General features: G+C 45.4%; 2 protein-coding genes and 1 long non-coding RNA gene across 5 annotated transcripts in view; 2 read left to right on the top strand and 1 right to left on the bottom strand.

Annotated features, from left to right (window-relative positions):
* Positions 1–238: 238 nt before the first annotated feature.
* On the top strand, positions 239–8,425 carry LOC130189738 (WAS/WASL-interacting protein family member 2-like). Its single transcript, XM_056408666.1, has 5 exons — positions 239–255; positions 721–1,181; positions 7,287–7,544; positions 8,115–8,255; positions 8,382–8,425. The coding sequence occupies exons 1-5, from the start codon at positions 239–241 to the stop codon at positions 8,423–8,425; spliced, it is 921 nt and encodes a 306-aa protein (XP_056264641.1).
* A 3,154-nt stretch (positions 8,426–11,579) lies between these two features.
* Positions 11,580–26,296, top strand: part of LOC130189565 (uncharacterized) — a 32,374-nt gene continuing 17,657 nt past the window's right edge. The window contains exons 1-2 of one of the 3 annotated variants that reach the window (XM_056408435.1): positions 11,580–11,763; positions 13,602–13,949. In XM_056408435.1, coding sequence (XP_056264410.1) covers positions 13,634–13,949 — 316 coding nt within the window. In that variant the 5' untranslated portion in view covers positions 11,580–11,763; positions 13,602–13,633. Of the gene's footprint in view, positions 11,764–11,805; positions 12,027–12,197; positions 13,007–13,601; positions 13,950–26,296 lie in introns of those variants that run through there. The other 2 variants (XM_056408436.1, XM_056408434.1) reach the window with 2 other exon arrangements.
* LOC130189581 (uncharacterized) overlaps positions 13,786–26,296 on the bottom strand; it is a 40,309-nt gene continuing 27,798 nt past the window's right edge. The window contains exon 3 of the long non-coding RNA XR_008830831.1: positions 13,786–13,874. This is a non-coding gene — a long non-coding RNA (uncharacterized LOC130189581). The remainder of the gene's footprint in view (positions 13,875–26,296) is intronic.

Below are 26,296 nucleotides of genomic sequence, written 5' to 3'. Positions count from 1 at the left end.
CCGACGCTCTCAATAACGCAACATTTCTCAATGTTTCATGTTTATACCGAGATTTCAGTTTAGTGAAGTGGACATTTAGGTTAAAAGTCCTGAAATCCATCGGTCCACACATGAGGCGTAACAAAAGCCCGATGTGGACTGGGAGGTTGTCTCCTCCTCTTGGAGCCGGAGGGCGTAGTCATGGATGAACTCTCGGGTTGATTCTCCTGATGGGCCTCGGAGTCTGGATGAGCTTTCGATGGGGAAGATGTTAATGTTAGATCGTGGACTAGACCTGTTCCACTGTAACCCGCGGCGGCCTTTTACCGATGTTGCCCGTTTACTACGTTAATGATCAGTTCACGGGCGCCTGGCATAACAATATAAATGAGCATCTTTTGATATTTTATGATGTTTTTATTCTTCCGTAACGTCCTGAACTAACATCTCGCTCTCTCCTCTCTCTCTCCTTTCTCTCCTCTCTGTGTCTCTATCTCTCTCTCTCTTCTGTGTCTCTATTGCTCTCTCCTCTGTGACTCTATCTCTCTCTCTCACTCTCCTGTGTCTCTATCTCTCTCTCTCCTGTGTCTCTCTCTCTCACTCTCCTGTGTCTCTATCTCTCTCTCTCTCTCCTGTGTCTCTCTCTCTCTCTCCTGTGTCTCTCTCTCTCTCTCTCTCTCTCTCTCTCACTCTCCTGTGTCTCTATATCCATCTCTCTCTCTCTCTCTCCCCCCTCCACAGATGGTTCTGTGGGTACAGTTCTGTCAGGGCAGTCCAGTCCTGCAGCCCCAGGGACCCGGGCCGCCGACTCCCGGCCAGAAGGCACAAGCTCGCCTTCCACCTCCTCCTCCCACAGCAGAGAGAAGCCCCTCCCACCGACGCCCAACAGAGGCCACGCCCCTCCCGGCAACGCGAAGCCGCCTCCGTCTTCCAGCAGGCCGCCGACGGCGGCTCCTCGGCTCCTCCGCCTCCCCCCGTACAGGCCAAGACTTCGCCGGGCCGGCGTCCAACGGGCCGCCCAGGTGGGCGGGGCGGAGCTCCCCAGCTGCCGCAGAGGCGCAACTCCCTGCACAAAAAGCACACGTCGGGCGGCCAAGGACGCAGCCACGCTCCTCCTCCACCTCCCCTCTCATCGTCTTCGACCTCCCAGCAGGCCGGCAGGCCGCCTCCACCCGCCAGGGAGCCGCCGGGCCGCAGATCAGGTACACAAACCAACACGGCCTGTAGAGGTCAGAGGTCAACGGTTGTCTCATTTGAGATGGGGTTGCATTGTGTTGCTGCAGATCTCAGGTCTGTGGGTTAGGCGCTGACCTCGTAGTGTCTTCATCATCATCGTCATCAACCCAGGAAACGCGTGTTTGTTGTTGTTCAGTTTCTGGGATCCAGAGCTGCAGCTAACACCTGTTTTTATTTTTTTATTATTATATAATTGAACTTTTATGGCTCCGCCTTCTCTCGACTTTGCATCTCCTCGTTCAGGATGTTTACGCGTGTTCTGTCGGAATGTTCCTCCAGAGGCCAAAAGGCGAGTTTTGACTCGTAATCTCTGAAAAATTTAGATTCCTGAAGCGGAGAAAACTCACTTGAGTTTCATAGTTTTATATATATATATATATATTCATTTATATCTTTTAAAAAATTATTTATTCATTTCTTTTTGTTTATTTATATCTATATATATATATATACATATTTTTATTTATTTATATAAATATGTTATATATATATACAATTTTCTTTTAAATATATATCTTTAAAAAATGTATTCATACATATATTTTTGTTTATTTATATATATCTATAAATATTTGTATTTACTGATACAAATATTCTTTCATTTATATAAATATATTTATTTTATATTATATATTATATATTTTTTATTATAAAAGAAATACATATAATTTTATTTATTTATTCATAATTGTGTGAGCCACAAAACAGGAAGCCACTTGTTGGCCTTCTGGTTTCTCTGCATTCCTGCGCTGTGGAATATCTCATCATTCCTCCTCTTCCATCTGCGTCTAATGGGGCGGCTGTAGCTCAGTGGGGTAAGAGGGTCGTCCTGCAACCCCAAGGTTGTCGGTTCGATCCCCGCTCTCCCCGCGGGGGCAAGACGTGGATAGTGGGAATTCACTGACAGCCAATGAAATTGCAGTATTATCTACGCTGTCCAATGTCCTGAAAAGCCACATTTGGACGCGGGTTCGAGACTCAGTTGGGCTGTTGATCAAGAAAAGTGTTCCCTACTTTGCTATTTTTGGAGTGTCACTTTATCCCAGTGGCAGACAGATTATATCAGTACTTGACTTATTTATTTATAACCTATATGTAACATATTAGTTTTCTTCTCATAAACATTTGAATTGCAATTACTTAAATTAAATATGTCTTGACTGTTCACTAAAATGATTCACATATTAATGACACATGTAGACATTAGTCCATGAAATATATTTATTCACAACAAGGACAGTAAATATTGAACACACAGGCCATAGTGCAAGGTCACACAAACAATAAAACAATAAAAATAGTAAAACAAATATAATTTATATCATAAAAGAATGTAATTATTAAAATAAGAAAAGATATATACATGACAAAACACTGCCCATCTCTCTTATTTGCTCTTGTCAACGGCCCATCTGTTTTTCCGTCTCATAGAAGGCAGATGCCTTGAACTCTCCACGTCATCTCCTTCTCCATGCCCTGGTCTCTGTACAGGAAAATACTTTGGCAGGACAATAAACGTACTTCCCTGCTACCCCCGGGAACCCGGTGTGAATGTGAGAGCTGTTTGGGCCCTGCTTCAGTCCCATCCCACAAAAGCGACACCTTGGACCAGTGTTCTGGGGTTCTGTGCTGGGATTCAGTTCTCTTCCTCTTCTGCTGGCCTCTCTCCTCCACCCTTTTCTTTGTGGCAGACAGTTCCTGCTGAAAGAACTGTGTTCCTGCAAAGTCATTAAATGGCATTTTTGGGTTTGTCAGACCCTCAGCACCGTAAGCTTTAAAAACTTTAGTGGAGCAGTAAAAGTATCTGCTGGTAGAAGAAGTGGATGGAGTAACCATCATTCTCATACCTGGACTTTGGCTGACCACAGGAAAGGCACGTTTTTGTCTGCTTCTTTGAAGCCACTGGTTGTTGTTGTTGCTGCTGATGCTGTTGTTGCTTTTCAATAATATTTTGCACAATTTGCTCAATAGAGGCTTTAGTGAGGGTCTGACTAGGTGGAGGTGGGTTCACGACTGCAACAGGCATTGTTACAACCGGCACCCGGGTCGTCTCGCTGCCCTTTGTCAGAGCGTGCCAGAGTTCCTGCCGCTCTTGCAGTTTTTCGGGGCTGGTGTTTAAAGACGAGCTGGTGTTCAGTAATTTGCAGAGGTGTTTAACATATAGTAAGATGTGGTGTTTAGTTGTTGGGTGGAGCATGTTGTTTGGGTCTGTGCAAGAGTTGTGAACTAGAGCAGCATAGTCCTGGTCCACTAGCTTGAGCATGTCCTTCATGCCACGGTGTTTATTGAGCAGGTTGTCAATAGTTGCCTTCATCGGGCCGCCACCGCTTGTGGTCCAACACAAACACTCTCCCCTGTCTTCACAGGTCCAGTGCGAGCGCAGTCGGCGAGGACAGCAGCGGCAGAGACGGCCGACATGTTTCTCTGAAGACAAAGACAAAGGATACAATAAGTTATTCAGATCTACAGAGGAAACCTCCTGAAAATGAATATGATTAAAATTCAGTTCCTACTAACTAAAGTCTGGTCCATTACTATGCCTGTGTGTTTGATGTTACCTGGATCTGTCGGAGGCCCGGGAGTCACGTCTGGTTTGACAGCAGCAGAATCCACAGGAGGGCGTGGAGGAAACTGGAACAGCTTCTGTGGTGCCATGAAGAGTGAGGATGACTGGACAGTAGGCACGCTGCTTTGAGGAGGTGGATTCAGGTGAGTGGGGGCAGAGTCCGACTTGGTCCTGTGCTTGTCCCAGTCCACAGGAACTGGGCGGCAACCAGGCTCAACGTACTGCAGGCCAAACTTTTCTCCAGTGTCGGTGCTCGAGATGAAATGCTGGATACTTCATCTGTCCCAACACCCGTTCGGAGGCTGCGTTGAGCTGGGCCATCAATGCAGGATCAAAGACGGCTGGGAGGTGAACGCCCGGCTGCTGCAACGGAAAACCTTTGTTTGTTATTTATACTTTGACAGTACACAAAACTGCTGTTAGTAAAGGCAGAAAGTATCTTTACTTCACCTGCTTTGTTCAGCCAAATCCAATCAATCAGACTGTTTGTAACATGATTACGTACAGAGTATATTTCATTCATACACATGTGTTCATGTTGCAATGGGTTAATATTCAGGAGCCAGTCATCACTATGTCACCAAGGCAGAAGCACCTTGACTTCAAACACACAGCAAACACATGCAAATAGGTGTTAGGAGCACAGCAGTTTCTTGTCATGCACATCAGAAAACAAAGATGGATACGCCTCATCAGGACCGAGTCCATTCATCGTCACGAGGACAACAGGCGCTACACCAAAAGACAAACACGCCCAGAACACGGTCGGCACCAGACGAGTCCTGCTGCATGTGGGGGAGGAACTCATGGTCCCAGTTGTGTCGGTCAGCACGGTGCTCTGGGTTAAAGACCTCTTTCTCGCCGTCTGGCAGATGAGGAGGATGGCGAAGATGCAGAAACAGCTATAAAACACACACAAAACAATATCAAATATGCTGAATAGAATACAGGATTAATAGCAAATCGTCTGAACTGTAAACGATTGTGAATCTTCAGGGAGGAGAAACAAAGAAATAAAAGAGAGCACATGTATACTCACAGCTCTGCACATGTTGCTTTGAAGGAGAGATGCTCAGCATCATCCTCTCCAGCTCTTCATCTTCATCCATCACTGTGATGCAAACAAACAAGTTAGAAAGAAAGAAAGAAATATCTTCTTGCATTTGTGCTTGTATGACTTGCATGTAGATCCCTGACAAGACACCAGACTCACCAATGGCTTCAGCAGGAGCAGGTGAGGCGTGTGACATCACAGGTGAGGTGTGTGACATCAGAGGGGTGACAGTGGGTGGCTGCAGCTTCTTCTTCAGGTAGAGTTGTAGCTTATGCATCTTTGTGCCTGCAGTGCAGTTCTTCTTCTTCAGGATGAAGGATGCATAGCCGTCCTCCCTGCTCTCCCAGACCTCTCGCCAGGTGCTGTAGGCACGAGTCCCAAAACCCACCAGCTGGTCATCCTCCGATGCTGCTGCTGTCACAACTGGCTTGTGTTCCTCATAGTTGAGGAGAGACTGGATTCCTCCAAACATGAGGGAATAGTTGAGAAAGGACAGGAGGCTGTCCTTGTTGTGCCCCGCTGCCATGAACACTCCTGCAGCTTCCTCTCTTGCTGGTTCCTGATGAGGTAGATGGTGTATCAAATGTCATTCTCCAGAAGCCAGCGGAAGGAATGAAACAGCCATTCTCCCAGGGTAAAACACATGTCTGCTCATCTCTCCTGTTATGAAAAGAGTAGAGTATATTAGTAAGTATATTAATACGCTATAGACAGGCATTGTTTCCAAACAATATAGTTTCTGAACCTTAAGTCCTTTGTTGAGGCACACTATTTACATGTCAGTGGCAGGCAGGCTACCCCCATCTCCTGTGCCCTGAACATCTTGTGGAAAAGTACATGGAGGTGAACTCCCCCACCCATCTCCTGTGTACATGGGGTGAATTAACACCCCCCCCCCCACAGTCATGTGACTCAAGTAACAATTAAGTGTGAAGTGTCTTATCAAGAAAGGATCTCCATTCCCTTGTGACCATCCCAAAAATACCTGCATCAGACTATGAGTATACTTTTATATATACACCGTATCACATTCTGCTGTTCTCTGTTTTAACAGTGGTGGAGAAAGTATACAGAACTTCTACTTCAGTAAAAATATAAATATTAATACCACCACATGGTGGTCCTGCATTAAAAAATAAATAAAAGTAAAAGTTACAATTACTTACTACTATGTTTTAATATGCTGCTGGTCGTTTAATCTATAATTACACCTTTATTAGTTGAGTGTAATACATGTGGAGCAGTTAATATACGTGATATGTTAAAGTAAAGCTTCATCAGTCACGTTAACCGAGGAGAAGTGCGCGTTTAGTGAAGTGACGGGAGTCAATAAAAAGAAACTCCGTGACTCCCTGTTTAGAGTTTACCGTTCCTTCACAGCGTGTATGTAACGTAATATCCACAGTATTGATATGGTCATGTAACGTCATATCCACTGTATTGATATGGTCATTCCGACAGCATTATTTATTTAATGATGTCGCGTTAACTTCCCGTTTCAACAGCGCAAGAAAGTCACATACACGGAGAAACCAAACTGAAAAAACACAACCAACTTTACAGTGCGAACAAGAGACTGTCAAGACTAATTTTCATTACATGTTAGTTCATTGTAATAAGTTAGAACGACTTACTGTTGGATGCAACGGTGGAGAGCTCCGTATGTGCAGTCGGTCCTTCTCACAGCAGACTGAATGAGACGGAGGAGGGGGAGGAGCGGGAGGAGCTTCACTCTGAAAACAGCGCCACTGAGCTGCGAGTGGCCAGAGATATATTACATCGGCGATTTTAGACACCGCCATAGAGAATGAATGGGAAGCTGTTTAGGGCCGTTTAGCTAAAGAATCCCCGGTGACCGCGCGGGCAAGGCACTGAACCCCCAGTTGCTTCCCGGGCGCATCACTGCAGCCCACTGCTCCTTAATAACTAAGGATGGGTTAAATGCAGAGAACTAATTTCCCCTTGGGGATTAATAAAGTATATATCCTATCCTATCCTAATAGAGATGAAGTTCAGTTGAATATTAAATATTTGTCGCCGAGAAAATTTCGTAGGATTTATTCACCGTTTTGTTAAAGTTACGTCATTTTGAATACTGGAGGAGTGGAGACTTGTGGTGCATTCAAGGTCCAGGAATCGCGTGTCACTGGATCCATTAAAGCCATGGGTTTATAATTTTTATTTTTCGTAGAGGATTGAATACAGAAATACAATCAATAAGTCGAAAGAAGAAGAATGAGAGTTTTAGTCGTGCTTAAAATGAATATAAGTTTCAAGAACTGATTCTCAAATCTAAGATGTCGGAGCCTCCTTGAATGCACCATCGGTGGAACATTTCTTGGTGTCAAGACTGCTGGAAATCTCTAAACATGTAGTTTAACTCCCTGAACGCACTCAGATTTTGCCACAAATGTCCGTTTTAAAGTGTGTGTGTGTGTGTGTGTCCCACAGCTCCCCAGGTGCCCCCCTCTGGGACTCGTAACGGCGGTCGGGACGCCCCTCCCCCTCCTCCTCCGTACCGCGTCCACAGCGCCGCGGCCTCGGAGGCCCACAGCCGAATGGCCAAACCACACCCTCCCCCCTCCTCTTCCTCCTCCCTATCATCCTCATCATCCTCCTCTTCCTCCCGGACCCCGGCCGGACCCCCTCCGCCGCCCCCGCCCGTCCGGAACGGCCACTCCTCCGTCTCCTCCTCCAAGTCCATCATGGGTGAGTCTTCATTGTGTATTTTGCTGAGGAACTACATCTCCCACAATGCAACGCTGCATCTTTAGTCTGAACCCGTCAGTTGTGAATGCAGACCTCCTGTTTACACCGTGGTCATCGTTCATGACGTGAACCCACTTCCTCTTTTATTCTCGGCGCTCGTGTTTAATCCTCGAGACTTGGTCACGTGACCGTTTCCTCGACAACCGTTTCCTCGACTACCGTTTCCTTTTTGACCTTTGAAGTCAACGACCGTCTGACACGTCGTGCAAAACGTTCCCTTTTAGTTTCCTGTTGTCTTGGAACGAACTCGGAGGGATGGGACGTTCCCTAGATTGCTGTTCCCTATATTAAATTCCCTAGATTACTGTTCTTTATATTACTGTTCCCTAGACTACTGCTTCCTGTTGCATGCGTGTGTATATATATATTCATACATTTATATATATGTTTCTACATTTTTATATATTTTAATAAGTTTAATATATATCAAAATAAAGCTCCCGTGTTTAGACGACAGTCTTCATGCGTCTTAATAAACATTTTAAATGTTTTTGATTCTCTCTTCTTCAGATGATTTTGAATCCAAGTTTAACTTCCACCCTTTTGAGGACCTTCCACCTCCAGAGGAGTACCCCCAGCGAGTACACGGGCACAGAGGGAGGCACGTCAACAAGGAGTACCCAACGGGAGTACACGGGGAGTACAGAGGGAGTACACGGGGAGTACAGAGGGAGTACACGGGGAGTACACGGGGAGTACACTGAGTACACTGTGTGTGTGTGTTGAAGTGGTTGTACATCTGACCTCTCCTCCCCCTTTTCTCTCTCTCTCCTTTAGCAATGATGAGAGGAGCTCCTCCGGCGCCGCCGGTGGGAAGGTGAACGGACCTCAGCTCAGGACTTTAACGCTCGGGTCTGTGAGAGAGGGAGAGAGAGAGGGAGGGAGGGAGAGAAAGAGGAGGGAGAGAGAGAGAGGGAGGGGTGAAGACTCGCTCTAATCACAACACACACTCACCCTAAAACCACCAGCTGGAAGCACAACGTAAACACCGCGACGCCTCAGCAGGTTTGACTCGCCGCTCGCTTTCTGTCTTTTGCACAAGAGAACGAAGAAGAGAGAAGAAGAGAGAAGAAGAAGAAACACTCGTGGTCAGAGCCGTGGTCGAGGCTTCTGTCCGACGCACCAGGACCAAACTCCTAAACTGTGCATTCCAACGTTCTTACTTTCTTTTATCCATAATCATGGTTATAACGTTTTTATTATTTTGGTGTCGGCATTCTTTCTTTTTTTCCTCTTTTTTATTTATGTTTTTAGCTGACGGATCACCAGCAGAACTGATGACGTCATGAGTGTGTGTGTGTGAGGGGGGGGGGGGGTATATTTTGTCTTAAATAGCCATTCCAGGAGTGCCAGAGGAGGGTGTGTGTGACTGTGTGTGTGTGTGTGTGTGTGCATGTGTGCCAAAAGTGGGCGGAGTCAAATGAACCGCGCGGGAAGTTTCCATTCACGTTTTTTTAGACTAACGTAATTGAGACATTTTCAAACTGCGACGCGCTCCACGTCGTGCCAGAGGGCCGTCGTTTACCTGTTACACCTGGAGGGGGTTGTCTTCCTCTCCTTGGGGGGGGCAAGGGGGCGGGGCTTGTTTGTATTTCCTTTTTCAGGCGACGTTGCACGGACTCTCGGCTGACTTCACCGAGACACTGTGCCTGGCGCTTATTTATGCACTTATGACGACGGAGGACCCCTGAGATCTAGAACACACACTACGAGGTGTGTGTGTGTGTGTGTGTCGCAGCTCACATATCGCATCGTTCTCCGAACACTTCTGCGGGTTCATTACACTAAATTCTGATAGGTTCACTGGACCCAGACCGTGTGACTTTCAGCTGCAGAGTTGAAGTCGTTCTCGGCGGATCGCTCCTCCCCTTCCTGTCGGGGAAGTCGCTCTGAAAGCTCAACTGGTCTTTTTGTTTCTGCACGTGGAAGAACTCTCACGGCCAGACGGCGTCCGAGAGCTCCGTACACATCGTAGTCGGGAGCAGCTAACCCCAAAAATAAATAAACATTTTTTAGAAAAGGAACACTTAAGTGCCACAGAACGTCTGAGCAGACGGAGGTTCTTTACTTCTCTTAAAACACTCATTACGTCCCATTGAAAGCCAGAGACCCTCGCTCAGCGGCGCCCCCTGCTGGTCGCTGCCGGACACTCATCTGTTGTCGCTCATCGGTACCAGGACTTGGACTTTCTTTTCTTTTCAAGGGGGTAAAAGATGATGACGACAAGGTGAATAAGAAACAAGTTTATTTGAGAGAGGAAATGCAATACATATTGTATATTTACATTAAGGAATGTGGTAATCATTGTTATTGATCTATTTTTTATGTTGTAAAAAGCTTGTAAAATAGGAAAGAGAAATGATTATAACGGCGTTCCGGTGGCTGAGCTTCTTACAGTTTGGGATCCCGTTTCTATTAAAGATGAATCCATTTATTCGGGTGCTGTCATGCAGGTGGGTGGAGGAACTCCACTTCCTGTCCCGGGTGTTCTGCTCACCTGGTCACACAGGTGACCCTCCTGTTCTCACGCTGTCCACTCGGAGCAGAACCCCTGTGCTCATGTCATGTTAATCAACCATGTTTTTATCATTTGGAATAATTTCAAATAAATATGGGGGGAAAAGGGTACCTGATGCCGCGTGTTTTGTTTTCTCTTCCTGTGGTTTTTCATTCTTTAGTTTAGGTCAAAGACAAATGTAGTGGTGTGGAAGTATGAATTATACCAGAAAATAGAAACAATAAAGTTCTTTGAAGTGTTAGTCCTGTAGCCTAAATCTAATTTTACCAAATATAACATTGTAAATGTCACTATTTTATACTTCTCTAGTTCCTTGATGACAGAATATAAACCGACTGTGGGAATATCTATTATATATATATGCAGTGCAGGCACGTGCACAGACATTTTGGGGGGCAGGTGCTCAAACCAAAAAAAAGGGCACCCAATGCCAAAAAGAAATTCTGACAGAGTTGAAGCATTAGCATCAAGACTGATGATGCAATACATCCTCAACCTGCGTCTCCTCTGGCAGCATCAGACCGCTAGCTTACATGTTCTTTATGAATAAAGATGAATTATTATATAGCAACAACATTACAAGCGTTCTGATTGGCTAATGGGTCGTCATGCCAGCCACGTATCGCCCTCCTCCTGGTCTGATACGGATCCGTACTGCCCTCTGACGTCATTTTCAAAATGAGCGATATTGATAGACATCAACAGCCAAGAGCAGTGGTCCTCAAACTAAGGCCCGCGGGCCGGATACGGCCCGCCCTCTGAACAAGAGAGCCCTTATGATTTTTTTTCAGTCTGGCCATGCAAATCCTAGACTAGCCCCTGTTGAATAGAACGGAATAAGAATTCTCTCTCTCTCTCCTCTTTCTCTTCTCTTCTCTGTTCTCTCTCTCCCTCTCTCTCTTTTCTCTCTCCCTCTCTCTATTCTCTAAACATAACTAACGTCAGTAAACAGCTGGACGAGGCTTTGAAATCACGGAGTTTTTGTTTGTTTATTTTTTTAGGAACCGTCGGACCAGTTGTGACGTCATGTTTTCAGCAGCGTAATGTTGTGGTTGATTGATCACAAAACAACGTCAGGGGAGAAACACCGTCAGGACCTGTTGGTCTGGTGCTGCGGGTCAGAGGAGAAGGAGGTGCAGCCGTTCGGTGGCGCGAGGAGCACTGCGCGGAGGAGGTGGAGGAGGAGGCTCGTGAGCGGCGGAGCATGTCGGGGCGAAATTCTCACAAGAACTCAAATAAATGCCCGTCGGATGTTAAAACATTTGGGGGACTGATGACAGAAAGAGATGCTTTTATTCTTAAATACGGATGAGTCCAGCAAAAGAGCACTCATCTCATCCAAAAGGCTGGGCTGGTGTGGCCACCGCAGCACTAGGGCTCAATCTGTGCACGTGCCTGGCTGGAGAAGTGGGTATACTCGCCGCGCAAAGGAGAGTTGTTGACAGTGGGTGGTGCTAGTGAAAGTGTGCTCATCCGGGTTCGTCCGCCTGCGCGCATCGCTCTGCACCGCGAGCCAGTCCAAAGCAGCTCGAGGACCGGATTCGGCCCGCGGGACGCCTATTGAAGAGCCCTGCCATACAGCAAAGGATAAACGCCCTGTTTTATAAATAATGCGCACCAGGCAACAGCGGTGATTGAGAAGTGGGTATACGCAATGCTGACTGAAAAATAAGTGGGTATACGCCGTATACCGGCGTATACCCTGGACTACACCACGACTGTATATATGTGTGTATGTATAGATATATATGTACTATGTATGTATATATATGTATATATATATATATTCATGCCGCCAAAAAGTACTTTTTGAAAACTCCCGCCCGCCTCGACCAATCGGAAACTTGAAGCCCACTTTCGGTGATAACTTGTTCAGCATGTGGACGACACTCAAAGACTCTCAGGTAAAAACGTTCATCTTTATTATAATAAAAGCAAAGTTCAGCAGTGTGACTGAACGTTGTAAGTATAGCTTATGTGCCTTAGTTAATCTTGTTTTATTTTAATTAAATGTGCGTTATATAAATATAGATATTCATTTATAGATATCTTAAGTATTGAAGCTGACGAGTTTTTCGCCTCGTTGCTGTTTCGCACGTAAAATGGTGTAGAAAAAAATCCTAACAATTCTACTTTATCGATGAGCATCATTTCCTGTTCATCGATCATTTGTTTTGATCATCTAATAATAAAAATAACGTTCCCGTGCAAAATGCTCGATATGCAGAACTAGAATAAAGAATGCAGAAGTCATGCATTTAAACTACACGTTATCTCTTTTGCACTGCTGTTAAACTGTATTGCATTATTTAGGGTTATTATTATTTTGTCCACCAGCTCTGATTTATAAATGTAGTTTTTAAAGCAGCTTTGCTCCTGGCCGGAGGAGGAGACGCTGCCGCCTGGCGGGTGAAGGCTGCGGGTGAAGCCGGACCCGGGTCTTCACGGTGGGCTGGAGCCGTATCTCAGACTTCACGCTGATTGGCTCGTTTTATTATATGTATTTAGGCCTTATAGAGGCGCCGGTATTACGTTTTAACATTTTTCATAACTTATTAAAATTTTTATATAAAGTTGTTTTGATTTATTATTATTCATCACCTTTAAAATTAGACCAAATGAATACCTCCTTATAAAACCGTAATAACTTAAACATATTTTTAAAATACTTATCTAACTTATCTAAGAAATACATTAAAGTCAGGAACCACATGTTCTGGAAGAATCCGATCCGCGAGCTCTCGCGAGAGCTCCCGCGAGAGCACCACGTCGCGGGACATTTTAAAGCAACCATTACATTACGTGCCATTTAGCAGACGCTGCACGTATTTTAGAATGACGGTGACACTGATAACTTTACTTATTCTTCTTCCCTTTGCTGCCGGTAAGTTTACATCGACGTTGTTGTTGCTGTTTTCACCTTCGGTCGTGTTGGCTCCATGAAACTCGTTTGACCCGAACATCGCAATAACTTTAATAAATACCGCCAATTCAAGCTCGTTTTGTTCGATATTAACGAGACTTTCTGGAGCTTTCTGGAGCTTTCTGCCTCGTTTTAGTGCGTTGAGGCGGTTGAGCTTCACTCATTCCCTAACTTGTCATCGTGGTGTTCACGTTCAATAAAGCCTCATAAATATAATATATTCACAGTTGAACTAATATCCGAGAGAGAGTACCAGTTCATAAAAACGTTACAGATGTATGTGATTCGGAGTTTATATATTTAATTGTCTTGTATTGTTGCAGCTGTTTCTATTATTGTGTCCCACCTATGGTGTTACTGTTTAACACACACAGAGTAACAAACTAAACACACAGAGTATCCACACTAGTTGTGCTGCTGTTCTTAATAATAATAATAATAATAATAATAGATGCAGAGTAAATTAGTCACCTCTGTAATGACGAGGCAAAACTTGATAAAAACAAATCTTCAGAGGCGTTTTGAAAGCTGAAGGAAAGTTGTTGTTTCTCCTCAGGAGCGCCTCGAGCCGATTGCCCGGTTTCCCAGATGATGGTGATGGAAGGAGACAACTTCGCTCTCCTCAGTCAGGTGGATCCCACAGAGAACCTCCAGAACCGCACGGTGGAATGGAAGAAGATGGGCCTTTCCGGGCTGGTCTTCTTATATCGGCACCGGAAGCAAGACCTGGACGACCAGAGCGTCCAGTTCAAGGACAGGACGACTTTCCTCGGAAACCTGAGCACAGGAATCGTGTCGGTGCAGGTGTCCTCGGCGACTCTGGAAGACACTGGAGAATACAGGTTTTACGTCACCAAGCGGAACCTCAGTTTCCCCGTCAAATGCTTCGTCAACGTCATTGTTGGTAAACACGTTTGATACGAGAAAATACAACTTTTTAAAAAATCGCACTCGCAGATTTAGTTGTATCAAGATGCTCAGTGTGGATTTTAATGTAAAATATAAAAGCAGAAGCAGATGTACACTACCGTTCAAAAGTTTGGGGTCGCTATTTTTCAAAGCACTGTTTTTTTTCAAACATTAAATCATAAATCCTCTCTCTACATGTTAATGTGTACATGACTATTCTCTGGTGTTAATGAAGTCTCTACATAGTGTGTAGAGGCCCATCTCCAGTGTTCTAATGGTACATTGTGTTATCGCCTTAGAAGACTAGCGGAGGGGTAGAAAACCCTTGAAACCCTATGTGAGCGCAGCTGAAAACAGTTATTGTAGCGGCGTTGTTTTCTTAATCTGCTAAAGAGCTGCAGACACAGTGAGTTTCCTCTCACATGACAGGAGACTGTTCATTTCCTTTTCTTTCGATTTTATTTTAAACAGCAAAAAACGCTGACAAAGTACACAAAATAATAAACGTTCAAAACGATCTCATGGTCTTACGGTAAAACAACTATATCTCTCATGTCTAATGCGGCTCTGCTCTTACACCTGCTGCCGTCATGACGTCATTAAATAGCCTGGCTCGAGCGTCAGTCATTAACATAAAGATCTTTTAATATATTCAACTTATAGTTCCTCCAAAATGAGCATAAATCTAAATATTAAATTATAAACAATTCTGAAACTTAAATATACTAAAAACACACTTGTGGCTCTTACATATCCGGCCCCTAATGGTTAAGCTTAAAGATTACACCATTACCAAATACCTTAAATTCAAAGAGCCAACAACTGAGTCAAGTATCAAACGAAAACAAATCTTCATAATCACTGCTAATCTAAGTCTTGTTGAACAGTCTTTTCTTTACATGTCTTCATCATCTGGTCTTCTTGTGTTCACGTTGCTTCTTGCAGTAAACAGCTTGTTGACGGGTCTCTCCAGCTGGTTTGAGTCTGCAGCTTCACTCTGCGTACAGTTCCACTGGAGGCCGGTATGGTTTGGGTTATCCTTCCCATCATCCATGTGTTTCGTGGTGCCGAGCTGTCGACTACTAGCACCACATCTCCATGCTGGAAGTTTCTCTTCAACTTTGACCATTTCTGCCGTTCCTGGAGGAGAGGGAAGTATTCTCGAGTCCATCTGGTCCAAAACAGATCTGCGAGGTCCTGTCCTTGCCTCCAGCGTCTCCTTGCATACTGATCGTTCTCGCTGAAGGTTCCCGGTGGCATGTTGGGTTGCACTTTCATCAACAGCAGATGATTGGGCGTCAGAGGCTCCATGTGGCATGGGTCATCGGACGCGCTCGTGAGTGGTCGTCCATTGATGATACTTTCGACCTCACACATCAGTGTCTGGAGGTCGTCGTCAGTGACGGTCTGTTCTCTCACAAGGGCGCCAAGGATTCTCCGTGCAGTACGAATCTGCCGCTCCCAAACTCCTCCTTGGTGGGAAGCAGCCGGGCTGTTGAACATCCATTTAATGCCTTTTTTTTGCAACGTTTTTTCAATCTTTAACTCATTCAAGCTCTCAATGGCCACTCGCAACTCTTTTTCTGCGCCGACAAAGTTTGTGCCATTGTCAGAGCGCACGATGGAGACCTGGCCTCTTCTCCTTATGAAGCGGCGTGTGGCGTTGATGCAAGCGCTGCTGTCAAGACTGTCTGCTACCTCCATATGCACTGCTCTCATGGCGAGGCAGGTCAACATCACACCGGACCTTTTGACAGTGCTCCGGCCCCGTTTGACTTCAAAGGGGCCAAAGTAATCTACGCCCACATTGGTAAATGGTGGCTGGTCTGGTGTTAGACGATCTTCCGGCAGATTCGCCATCTTTTGCTCTTCTTTACAAAAATCTCTTAACAGAAGTTTGGCAGGTAATTTGTTTTTCTTGGGGTGGTACACCCCGTGGTGAGGAACGTACCACACCCTGTCGTCATCACGGTCAAGCTGCTCCTCAGGAACTTCAACAGCGTAGCCTTTATCCAGTGTGCTTTTCATGAAGCCTTTATAGTCTTCAAGAAAGACATCATTCTTCTTCAGTTCTCTCTTCAGGCTAGCAGCTCGCTGTGCTGCCATACAGCGGTTACTTGGCATGTGAGCTGCTTCATGTTTCAGTGGAAGTCCTACGCAGTGACGTCCATCCACAAACGTTGTTGTCTGTTGCACTGAGTGCATACACTGCTTGTCTTCTTGCGACATCTCTTCCTTGTCAGCATAGCGCCGTTCTGGAAAGTCTGTGTTGTACTGCTGAACCATGAGCTGTTCTAGGTCCAACACTGACATTCGGTTTACGCTGCAATGAGCCGACTCCATCTTGGAATCAGTCGTCTGGTTCTTTGCGGGTCCACACACCATCCAGCCCAGGACCGTCCTCACAGCGTAGGGCCCATCATCCCGACTATTAATGATCTGCCACGGCTCCATTGCCTTTGGGATGTTAGCTCCAATGAGAAGTTCTACCTCCGCGTTGATGTGTGGTAAGGTTACTTCATGCCCATACGGCCATTTTTGCAGATGTTGCATCGGAATGTTTTCCTTTTGGACCGGATGCTGCTGTGCGTGAAGACTTTGGGGAGCTGGACGTACCTCGTGTCCTCAAGGCCGCACACCTCCAGTTCTGAGAGCATGTGGCTGTTGATGAGCTTCTGCTCACCAGGTTTATCTTGAGCCATAGTGCTCAATAACATCTGAGTCGGTTTTCCTTTAATGTTCAGCCTCTTTCGAAGCTCGTCTGTACAGAACGTAGCTGTACTTCCAGGATCTATAAAAGCATACGTCTCTATACACCTTCCACCTTTACAGGATCTTACTTTCACTGGTACAATCGATAGCACTCTGTGTTTCCTGTCCCAGCATAGCCAACTAGTTCTGGTTTAACTGAGTTCTGGGCTCCTGAGACCTCTTCATTTGAAGAACTGTCCTCACTCGCCACTTTATATGACAGATAAGAGTTGGCTTCTTTCGCTGTGTGAAGGATGTCTGGGTGCTTCTGGGAGCACTGTGTGCACACCATCCTCTTCTTGCACGTTTTGCTAAGGTGTCCTCGTGTTAAACATCCAAAGCATATTCCCTTTGTTTTCAAGAATTCTACACGATCCCTGTGTGCTAGCCCTTTAATCTTGCTGCACGATTCCAATGTGTGATTCTTTTGACAGAAAAGACATGGCGGCTCGAAGGCGTTAGCCGCCTTGAACTGCTGGCCTGCCATGTTGTTGCATCCGGCCTTTTCCTCTCCATCCACACATTTGTTGCGAAGCTGCTTCCTCTCGTTCCACTTTTGAAAAGTTTCTCCTTTTCCTTGCCTTTGCTGACTGTAGATGTGCGTCTGTCTTGGAAGTCTCCAAAGAGTGGGTCCATGGCGATCTTTGCTTGACGGTCAATATAGTTAACAAGATCAGCAAATCTTGCTCTGTGACCTCTCCCTTCCTTGAGGTCAAATGCTACATTGCGCCATCTCTCTTTCATTTTATATGGCAATTTGGATCCCACAATTCTCATATTTATGGGATTATCCATCTCCGCCATGAACTCCACATCTTCCATTGTGTTACGACATCCAGTCAGAAATATAGCATACGTATTCAGTGCTTTCGCATCTTCAGACTTGATTTGTGGCCACTTTAAGGCCTTGTCAATCTCCGCCGACTCCCGGCCAAGGCACAAGCTCGCCTTCCACCTCCTCCTCCCACAGCAGAGAGAAGCCCTCCCACCGACGCCCAACAGAGGCCACGCCCCTCCCGGCAACGCAGCCGCCTCCGCTTCCAGCAGGCCGCCGACGGCGGCTCCTCGGCTCCTCCGCCTCCCCCAGACAGGTCAAGACTCCGGCCGGCGTCCAACGGGCCGCCCAGGTGGACGGGGCGGAGCTCCCAGCTGCCGCAGAGGCGCAACTCCTGCACAAAAGCACACGTCGGGCGGCCAAGGACGCAGCCACGCCCTCCTCCACCTCCTCTCATCGTCTTGACCTCCCAGCAGGCCGGCAGGCCGCCTCCACCCGCCAGGGAGCCGCCGGGCCGCAGATCAGGTACGCAAACCAACACGGCCTGTAGAGGTCAGAGGTCAACGGTTGTCTCATTTGAGATGGAGTTGCATTGTGTTGCTGCAGATCTCAGGTCTGTGGGTTAGGCGCTGACCTCGTAGTGTCTTCATCATCATCAACCCAGGAAACACGTGTTTGTTGTACATCAGTTTCTGGGATCCAGAGCTGCAGCTAACACCTGTTTTTTTATTTTTTTTATTCTATAATTGAAATTTTATGGCTCCGCCTTCTCTCGACTTTGCATCTCCTCGTTCAGGATGTTTACGCGTGTTCTGCCGGAATGTTCCTCCAGAGGCCAAAAGGCGAGTTTTGACTCGTAATCTCTGAAACATTTAGATTCCTGAAGCGGAGAAAACTCACTTGAGTTTCATAGTTTTATATATATATATATATTCATTTATATCTTTAAAAAAATTATTTATTCATTTCTTTTTGTTTATTTATATCTATATATATATATACATATTTTTATTTATTTATATAAATATGTTATATATATATACAATTTTCTTTTAAATATATATCTTTAAAAAATGTATTCATACATATATTTTTGTTTATTTATATATATCTATAAATATTTGTATTTACTGATACAAATATTCTTTCATTTATATAAATATATTTATTTTATATTATATATTATATATTTTTTTATAATAAAAGATACATATAATTTTATTTATTTATTCATAATTGTGTGAGCCACAAAACAGGAAGCCACTTGTTGGCCTTCTGGTTTCTCTGCATTCCTGCGGCGCTGTGGAATATCTCATCATTCCTCCTCTTCCATCTGCGTCTAATGGGGGGCGGCTGTAGCTCAGTGGGGTAAGGGGGTCGTCCTGCAACCCCAAGGTTGTCGGTTCGATCCCGGCTCTCCCCATTAGTTGCAAGTCGAAGTGTCCTCGCGGGGGCAAGACGTGGATAGTGGGAATTCACTGACAGCCAATGAAATTGCAGTATTATCTACGCTGTCCAATGTCCTGAAAAGCCACATTTGGACGCGGGTTCGAGACTCAGTTGGGCTGTTGATCAAGAAAAGTGTTCCCTACTTTGCTATTTTTGGAGTGTCACTTTATCCCAGTGGCAGACAGATTATATCAGTACTTGACTTATTTATTTATAACCTATATGTAACATATTAGTTTTCTTCTCATAAACATTTGAATTGCAATTACTTAAATTAAATATGTCTTGACTGTTCACTAAAATGATTCACATATTAATGACACATGTAGACATTAGTCCATGAAATATATTTATTCACAACAAGGACAGTAAATATTGAACACACAGGCCATAGTGCAAGGTCACACAAACAATAAAAACAATAAAAATAGTAAAACAAATATAATTTATATCATAAAAGAATGTAATTATTAAAATAAGAAAAGATATATACATGACAAAACACTGCCCATCTCTCTTATTTGCTCTTGTCAACGGCCCATCTGTTTTTCCCGTCTCATAAAAAGGAGATGCCTGGAACTCTCCACGTCATCTCCTTCTCCATGCCCTGGTCTCTGTACAGGGAAAGTACTTTGGCAGGACAATAAACGTACTTCCCTGCTACCCCCGGGAACCCGGTGTGAATGTGAGGGCTGTTTGGGCCCTGCTTCAGTCCCATCCCACAAAAGCGACACCTTGGACCAGTGTTCTGGGGTTCTGTGGGATTCAGTCCTCTTCCTCTTCTGCTGGCCTCTCTCCTCCACCCTTTTCTTTGTGGCAGACAGTTCCTGCTGAAAGAACTGTGTTCCTGCAAAGTCATTAAATGGCATTTTTGGGTTTGTCAGACCCTCAGCACCGTAAGCTTTAAAAACTTTAGTGGAGCAGTAAAAGTATCTGCTGGTAGAAGAAGTGGATGGAGTAACCATCATTCTCATACCTGGACTTTGGCTGACCACAGGAAAGGCACGTTTTTGTCTGCTTCTTTGAAGCCACTGGTTGTTGTTGTTGCTGCTGATGCTGTTGTTGCTTTTCAATAATATTTTGCACAATTTGCTCAATAGAGGCTTTAGTGAGGGTCTGACTAGGTGGAGGTGGGTTCACGACTGCAACAGGCATTGTTACAACCGGCACCCGGGTCGCCTCGCTGCCCTTTGTCAGAGCGTGCCAGAGTTCCTGCCGCTCTTGCAGTTTTTCGGGGCTGGTGTTTAAAGACGAGCTGGTGTTCAGTAATTTGCAGAGGTGTTTAACATATAGTAAGATGTGGTGTTTAGTTGTTGGGTGGAGCATGTTGTTTGGGTCTGTGCAAGAGTTGTGAACTAGAGCAGCATAGTCCTGGTCCACTAGCTTGAGCATGTCCTTCATGCCACGGTGTTTATTGAGCAGGTTGTCAATAGTTGCCTTCATGGGGCCGCCACCGCTTGTGGTCCAACACAAACACTCCCCCCTGTCTTCACAGGTCCAGTGCAGCGCAGTCGGCGAGGACAGCAGCGGCAGAGACGGCCGACATGTTTCTACGAAGACAAAGACAAAGGATACAATAAGTTATTCAGATCTACAGAAGGGGAAACCTCCTGAAAATGAATATGATTAAAATTCAGTTCCTACTAACTAAAGTCTGGTCCATTACTATGCCTGTGTGTTTGATGTTACCTGGATCTGTCGGAGGCCCGGGAGTCACGTCTGGTTTGACAGCAGCAGAATCCACAGGAGGGCGTGGAGGAAACTGGAACAGCTTCTGTGGTGCCATGAAGAGTGAGGATGACTGGACAGTAGGCACGCTGCTTTGAGGAGGTGGATTCAGGGCCGGGGGGGCAGAGTCCGACTTGGTCCTGTGCTTGTCCCAGTCCACAGGAACTGGGCGGCAACCAGGCTCAACGTACTGCAGGCCAAACTTTTCTCCAGTGTCGGTGCTCGAGAGATGAAATGCTGGATACTTCATCTGTCCCAACACCCGCTCGAGGCTGCGTTGAGCTGGGCCATCAATGCAGGATCAAAGACGGCTGGGAGGTGAACGCCCGGCTGCTGCAACGGAAAAACCTTTGTTTGTTATTTATACTTTGACAGTACACAAAAACTGCTGTTAGTAAAGGCAGAAAGTATCTTTACTTCACCTGCTTTGTTCAGCCAAATCCAATCAATCAGACTGTTTGTAACATGAGTATATTTCATTCATAAACATGTGTTCATGTTGCAATGGGTTAATATTCAGGAGCCAGTCATCACTATGTCACCTGGGCAGGGAAGCACCTTGACTTCAAACACACAGCAAACACATGCCAACAGGTGTTAGAGCACAGCAGTTTCTTGTCATGCACATCAGAAAACAAAGATGGATACGCCTCATCAGGACCGAGTCCATTCATCGTCACGAGGACAACAGGCGAACACCAAAGACAAACAGGACCAGAACACGACACCAGACGAGTCCTGCTGCATGTGGAGAGGAACTCATGGTCCCAGTTGTGTCGGTCAGCACGGTGCTCTGGGTTAAAGACCTCTTTCTCGTCGTCTGGCAGATGAGGAGGATGACGAAGATGCAGAAACAGCTATAAAACACACACAAAACAATATCAAATATGCTGAATAGAATACAGGATTAATAGCAAATCGTCTGAACTGTAAACGATTGTGAATCTTCAGGGAGGGGAAACAAAGAAATAAAAGAGAGCACATGTATACTCACAGCTCTGCACATGTTGCTTTGAAGGAGAGATGCTCAGCATCATCCTCTCCAGCTCTTCATCTTCATCCATCACTGTGATGCAAACAAACAAGTTAGAAAGAAAGAAAGAAATATCTTCTTGCATTTGTGCTTGTATGACTTGCATGTAGATCCCTGACAAGACACCAGACTCACCAATGGCTTCAGCAGGAGCATGTGAGGCGTGTGACATCACAGGTGAGGTGTGTGACATCAGAGGGGTGACAGTGGGTGGCTGCAGCTTCTTCTTCAGGTAGAGTTGTAGCTTATGCATCTTTGTGCCTGCAGTGCAGTTCTTCTTCTTCAGGATGAAGGATGCATAGCCGTCCTCCCTGCTCTCCCAGACCTCTCGCCAGGTGCTGTAGGCACGAGTCCCAAAACCCACCAGCTGGTCATCCTCCGATGCTGCTGCTGTCACAACTGGCTTGTGTTCCTCATAGTTGAGGAGAGACTGGATTCCTCCAAACATGAGGGAATAGTTGAGAAAGGACAGGAGGCTGTCCTTGTTGTGCCCCGCTGCCATGAACACTCCTGCAGCTTCCTCTCTTTGCTGGTTCCTGATGAGGTAGATGGTGTATCAAATGTCATTCTCCAGAAGCCAGCGGAAGGAATGAAACAGCCATTCTCCCAGGGTAAAACACATGTCTGCTCATCTCTCCTGTTATGAAAAAGAGTAGAGTATATTAGTAAGTATATTAATACGCTATAGACAGGCATTGTTTCCAAACAATATAGTTTCTGAACCTTAAGTCCTTTGTTGAGGCACACTATTTACATGTCAGTGGCAGGCAGGCTACCCCCCATCTCCTGTGCCCTGAACATCTTGTGGAAAAGTACATGGAGGTGAACTCCCCCCACCCATCTCCTGTGTACATGGAGGTGAATTAACAACAGTCATGTGACTCAAGTAACAATTAAGTGTGAAGTGTCTTATCAAGAAAGGATCTCCATTCCCTTGTGACCATCCCAAAAATACCTGCATCAGACTATGAGTATACTTTTATATATACACCGTATCACATTCTGCTGTTCTCTGTTTTAACAGTGGTGGAGAAAGTATACAGAACTTCTACTTCAGTAAAAATAGAAATATTAATACCACCACATGGTGGTCCTGCATTAAAAAATAAATAAAAGTAAAAGTTACAATTACTTACTACTATGTTTTAATATGCTGCTGGTCGTTTAATCTATAATTACACCTTTATTAGTTGAGTGTAATACATGTGGAGCAGTTAATATACGTGATATGTTAAAGTAAAGCTTCATCAGTCACGTTAACCGAGGAGAAGTGCGCGTTTAGTGAAGTGACGGGAGTCAATAAAAAGAGAAACTCCGTGACTCCCTGTTTAGAGTTTACCGTTCCTTCACAGCGTGTATGTAACGTAATATCCACAGTATTGATATGGTCATGTAACGTCATATCCACTGTATTGATATGGTCATTCCGACAGCATTATTTATTTAATGATGTCGCGTTAACTTCCCGTTTCAACAGCGCAAGAAAGTCACATACACGGAGAAACCAAACTGAAAAAACACAACCAACTTTACAGTGCGAACAAGAGACTGTCAAGACTAATTATCATTACATGTTAGTTCATTGTAATAAGTACAGGGGAGGACTCTGTTATAACACCAGGAAAGCTGCAGGCCCAGATGGCATTCTTACTGAAATGTGCTAACCAGCTAAGTGTTCAAAATATTCAACCTCTCCTGGCTGAGTCCGTGGTCCCCGCCTGCTTCAAGAGATCCACTATTGTCCCTGTGCCCAAGAATGCTTCTCCAGCATGTATGAATGACTACCGACTGGCCTCCCCGGTGGTCATGAAATGTTTTGAGAGGCTGATAAAGGACTACATCTGGTTCCTCCTTCCTCCATGGACCGCTGCAGTTTGCTTATAAAACAGATCCACGGATGATGCTGTCTCCCAGGTACTGCACATCACTCTCTCATCTGGACAGCCAGAGGGGGGCTATGTGAGACTGCTGTTCATTGATTATAGTTCAGCTTTCAACACCATAGTCCTCCAGACTGGCCGGCAAGCTGATTGAGCTGGGACTGAACACCCCTGTGTGCTTGGATCCTGGACTTCCTGACCGCCAGGCCACAGGTGGTCAGGGTGGGCAGACATCTCCAAATCCCTCACCCTGAACACAGGATCCCCAGGGTTGCGTCCTCAGCCCCCTACTGTACTCCCTGTACACACATGACTGTGTGGCCAGGTTCAGCTCAACACCATCATCAAGTTTCGGATGACACAGTGGTGGTGGGCCTGATCTCCGACAACACGAGAAGGCCTACCTGGAGGAAGTTGCTGATCTGTCACTCTGGTGCCAGGACAACAGCCTCATCATGAATGTCACCAAAACTAAGGAGCTGATTGTGGACTTTAGGAGGGTACAACAACAGAGGACGTACTCACCACTGGGGATTAAGGGGACTACTGTGGAGAGGGTGAGCGGGTATAAATACCTGGGAGTCCACATCACCGAGGATCTGACATGGTCAACGAACACAGACACTGGTGAGAAAGGCAAGGCAGCGCCTCTACCACCTCAGGCAGCTGAGGAAATTTAAAGTTTCCCAGAGGATCCTTCAGTCCTTCTACTCTGGAGCTGTAGAGAGCGTCCTGACAGGAAGCATCACAGCCTGGTTTGGCAACTGCTCCGCTCAGGACAGGAAGGCTCTGCAGAGAGTAGTGCGTTCGGCTGAGCGCACTATTGGAACTACACTCCCCACCCTGCAGGACTTGTACACCAGGAGGTGCAGAACCAGAGCCGCAGGATCATGAAGGATCCTCACCACCCCAACAACAGACTGTTTCAGCTGCTGCGGTCAGGCAGGCGCCTCGGTAGTCACGCTGCAAGAAGAGAGACTGAGACGGAGTTTCTTTCCTCAGGCCATCAGGATTGTGAACTCCGACCTCACCAGGACCCCCACATAGACCCACACAACTGCCCCTCTTAGGCACACACACACACACACACTTACTGTAAATATTGTGTTGTTTTTTATTTGTAAATAGTGTGTACTTGTTGCCCTTGCACATTCCTGCTGAGCATTGCCACTTTCATTTCACTGCACACCCTGTGTGTGTATGTGACAAATAAAACATCTTGAATCTTGACATGCTTATTTTTCTGCACAAGAATTGTTGATGATCCAAACAATTGATGGTTGCACACTTGGTATTTGCCACTGCTAGTTTCATTTTTGGCAGCGCAGTTCATATACCCTTTAAAAAAAAGGAAGGAGCACTGTAATCTCTAGGAACATGTTTAAATTAAACAGAATACATTTTATTTAAGTTATCTATGTTTAATTTAAATTCAAGAGGAATATGTATAAATGTTTTTGGTTATTTAAAAAAATATAAATGTGTATGTATACATACTGTATATGGTGTGCAGCATAATAGAAAATTATATAAAAGAAAATTAATGTAAATAAACCCGTTTGTGCTCTTTTTTTCACCCCTTGCCCAATTAGAATCGATAAAAGAATCGATAAGGAATTGAATCGATAAGCAGGAATCGATAAGGCATCGGAATCGTTAAAATCTTATCAATTCTCATCCCTACTAATATACCATAACTTCATACATGTTATAGAATGTGTGTTATTGTTTAATAATTTACAATATTGTTTGGTTAAGGTCTGGATTATTATTTAATGGATTACTGTAACTGGTAAAATGAATCTTTCTGTGTGACAAGAAACAGATCAATGGCAGCAAGGGATCCCCTCCCCCGACATGGAGAGACCCCATTCATGGAGCGCATTGGGGCCGGGAAGGAAGTTCACACCTGGCTCGGAGAGACTCAGTGGTTTACATGATGGTATCATTCTAATCTCGCTTTAGTCGGACTCTGCTCTCTTTTGGGGGATCAGCTGTTATCCCAATATACATGGCAGTGAGTCATTAGAATCATTGGCCTTTGAAAGCATGTCACATCCGATACGATAGGTGGCGCTGTTTTCATTACAACTCGTGGTGATACAGCCATTTCCGCTTGACCTCTTCACCACCACCAACAACAACCAACAACAACATCAACATTTCGAGAAAGATGGCGAACAGAGAGCAAGGCTACATCCTCTACTATTCTTGCATGATGTGAATAGTGACTTCATCGCCTCTTTCGACTTCCGGGTCACGACATGGGAGGAGGGAGGAGGAGGAGGGGAGGAGGCGGTGGGATCTCGAGCATGTGCAAAGACGCAAAGTCCAGTTCCTAATCCAATCCACCGTTACATGCCGCGATAGTCGAATTATCAACCGGATCGGATCGAGTTATCCGGGGTGTTAATCGGATCGTAGTCGGACCGCACACAGTCGAACACAAAGGTGTTTACATGAAACGGATAATTCGATTTCAGTCCGACTAAGCCAGTTATTCAAATGCATGTAAACACGGTCACAGAGTAGCAGACGGAGAGGCGTCCTGAGGACGGCCCTCCTCTGAGGACCCCTGCGATGCCATTCAGAGGGGACAGAACGACGCAGAGGAAGAGGGACAGATGACTTCAAGTGTCAAGGGGCGTGACACGCTTTCAACACCGACGGACAGACGCTCGGCCAATGAGTGGATCAGGACTAATGTTTTAACTTGACTTTGGTGA

The sequence above is a fragment of the Pseudoliparis swirei genome, chromosome 24, assembly GCF_029220125.1.
Source record: "Pseudoliparis swirei isolate HS2019 ecotype Mariana Trench chromosome 24, NWPU_hadal_v1, whole genome shotgun sequence".
In the NCBI taxonomy this organism is placed as follows: Eukaryota; Metazoa; Chordata; class Actinopteri; order Perciformes; family Liparidae; genus Pseudoliparis; species Pseudoliparis swirei.
This window is presented reverse-complemented; position numbering and strand designations above follow the sequence as displayed.

Coding starts and splice junctions, on each gene's coding strand:
- LOC130189738 (XM_056408666.1), top strand. Junction 1,182..7,286: donor GCCGCCGGGCCGCAGATCAG/GTACACAAACCA, acceptor TGTGTCCCACAG/CTCCCCAGGTGCCCCCCTCT. Junction 8,256..8,381: donor ACACGGGGAGTACAGAGGGA/GTACACGGGGAG, acceptor TCTCTCCTTTAG/CAATGATGAGAGGAGCTCCT.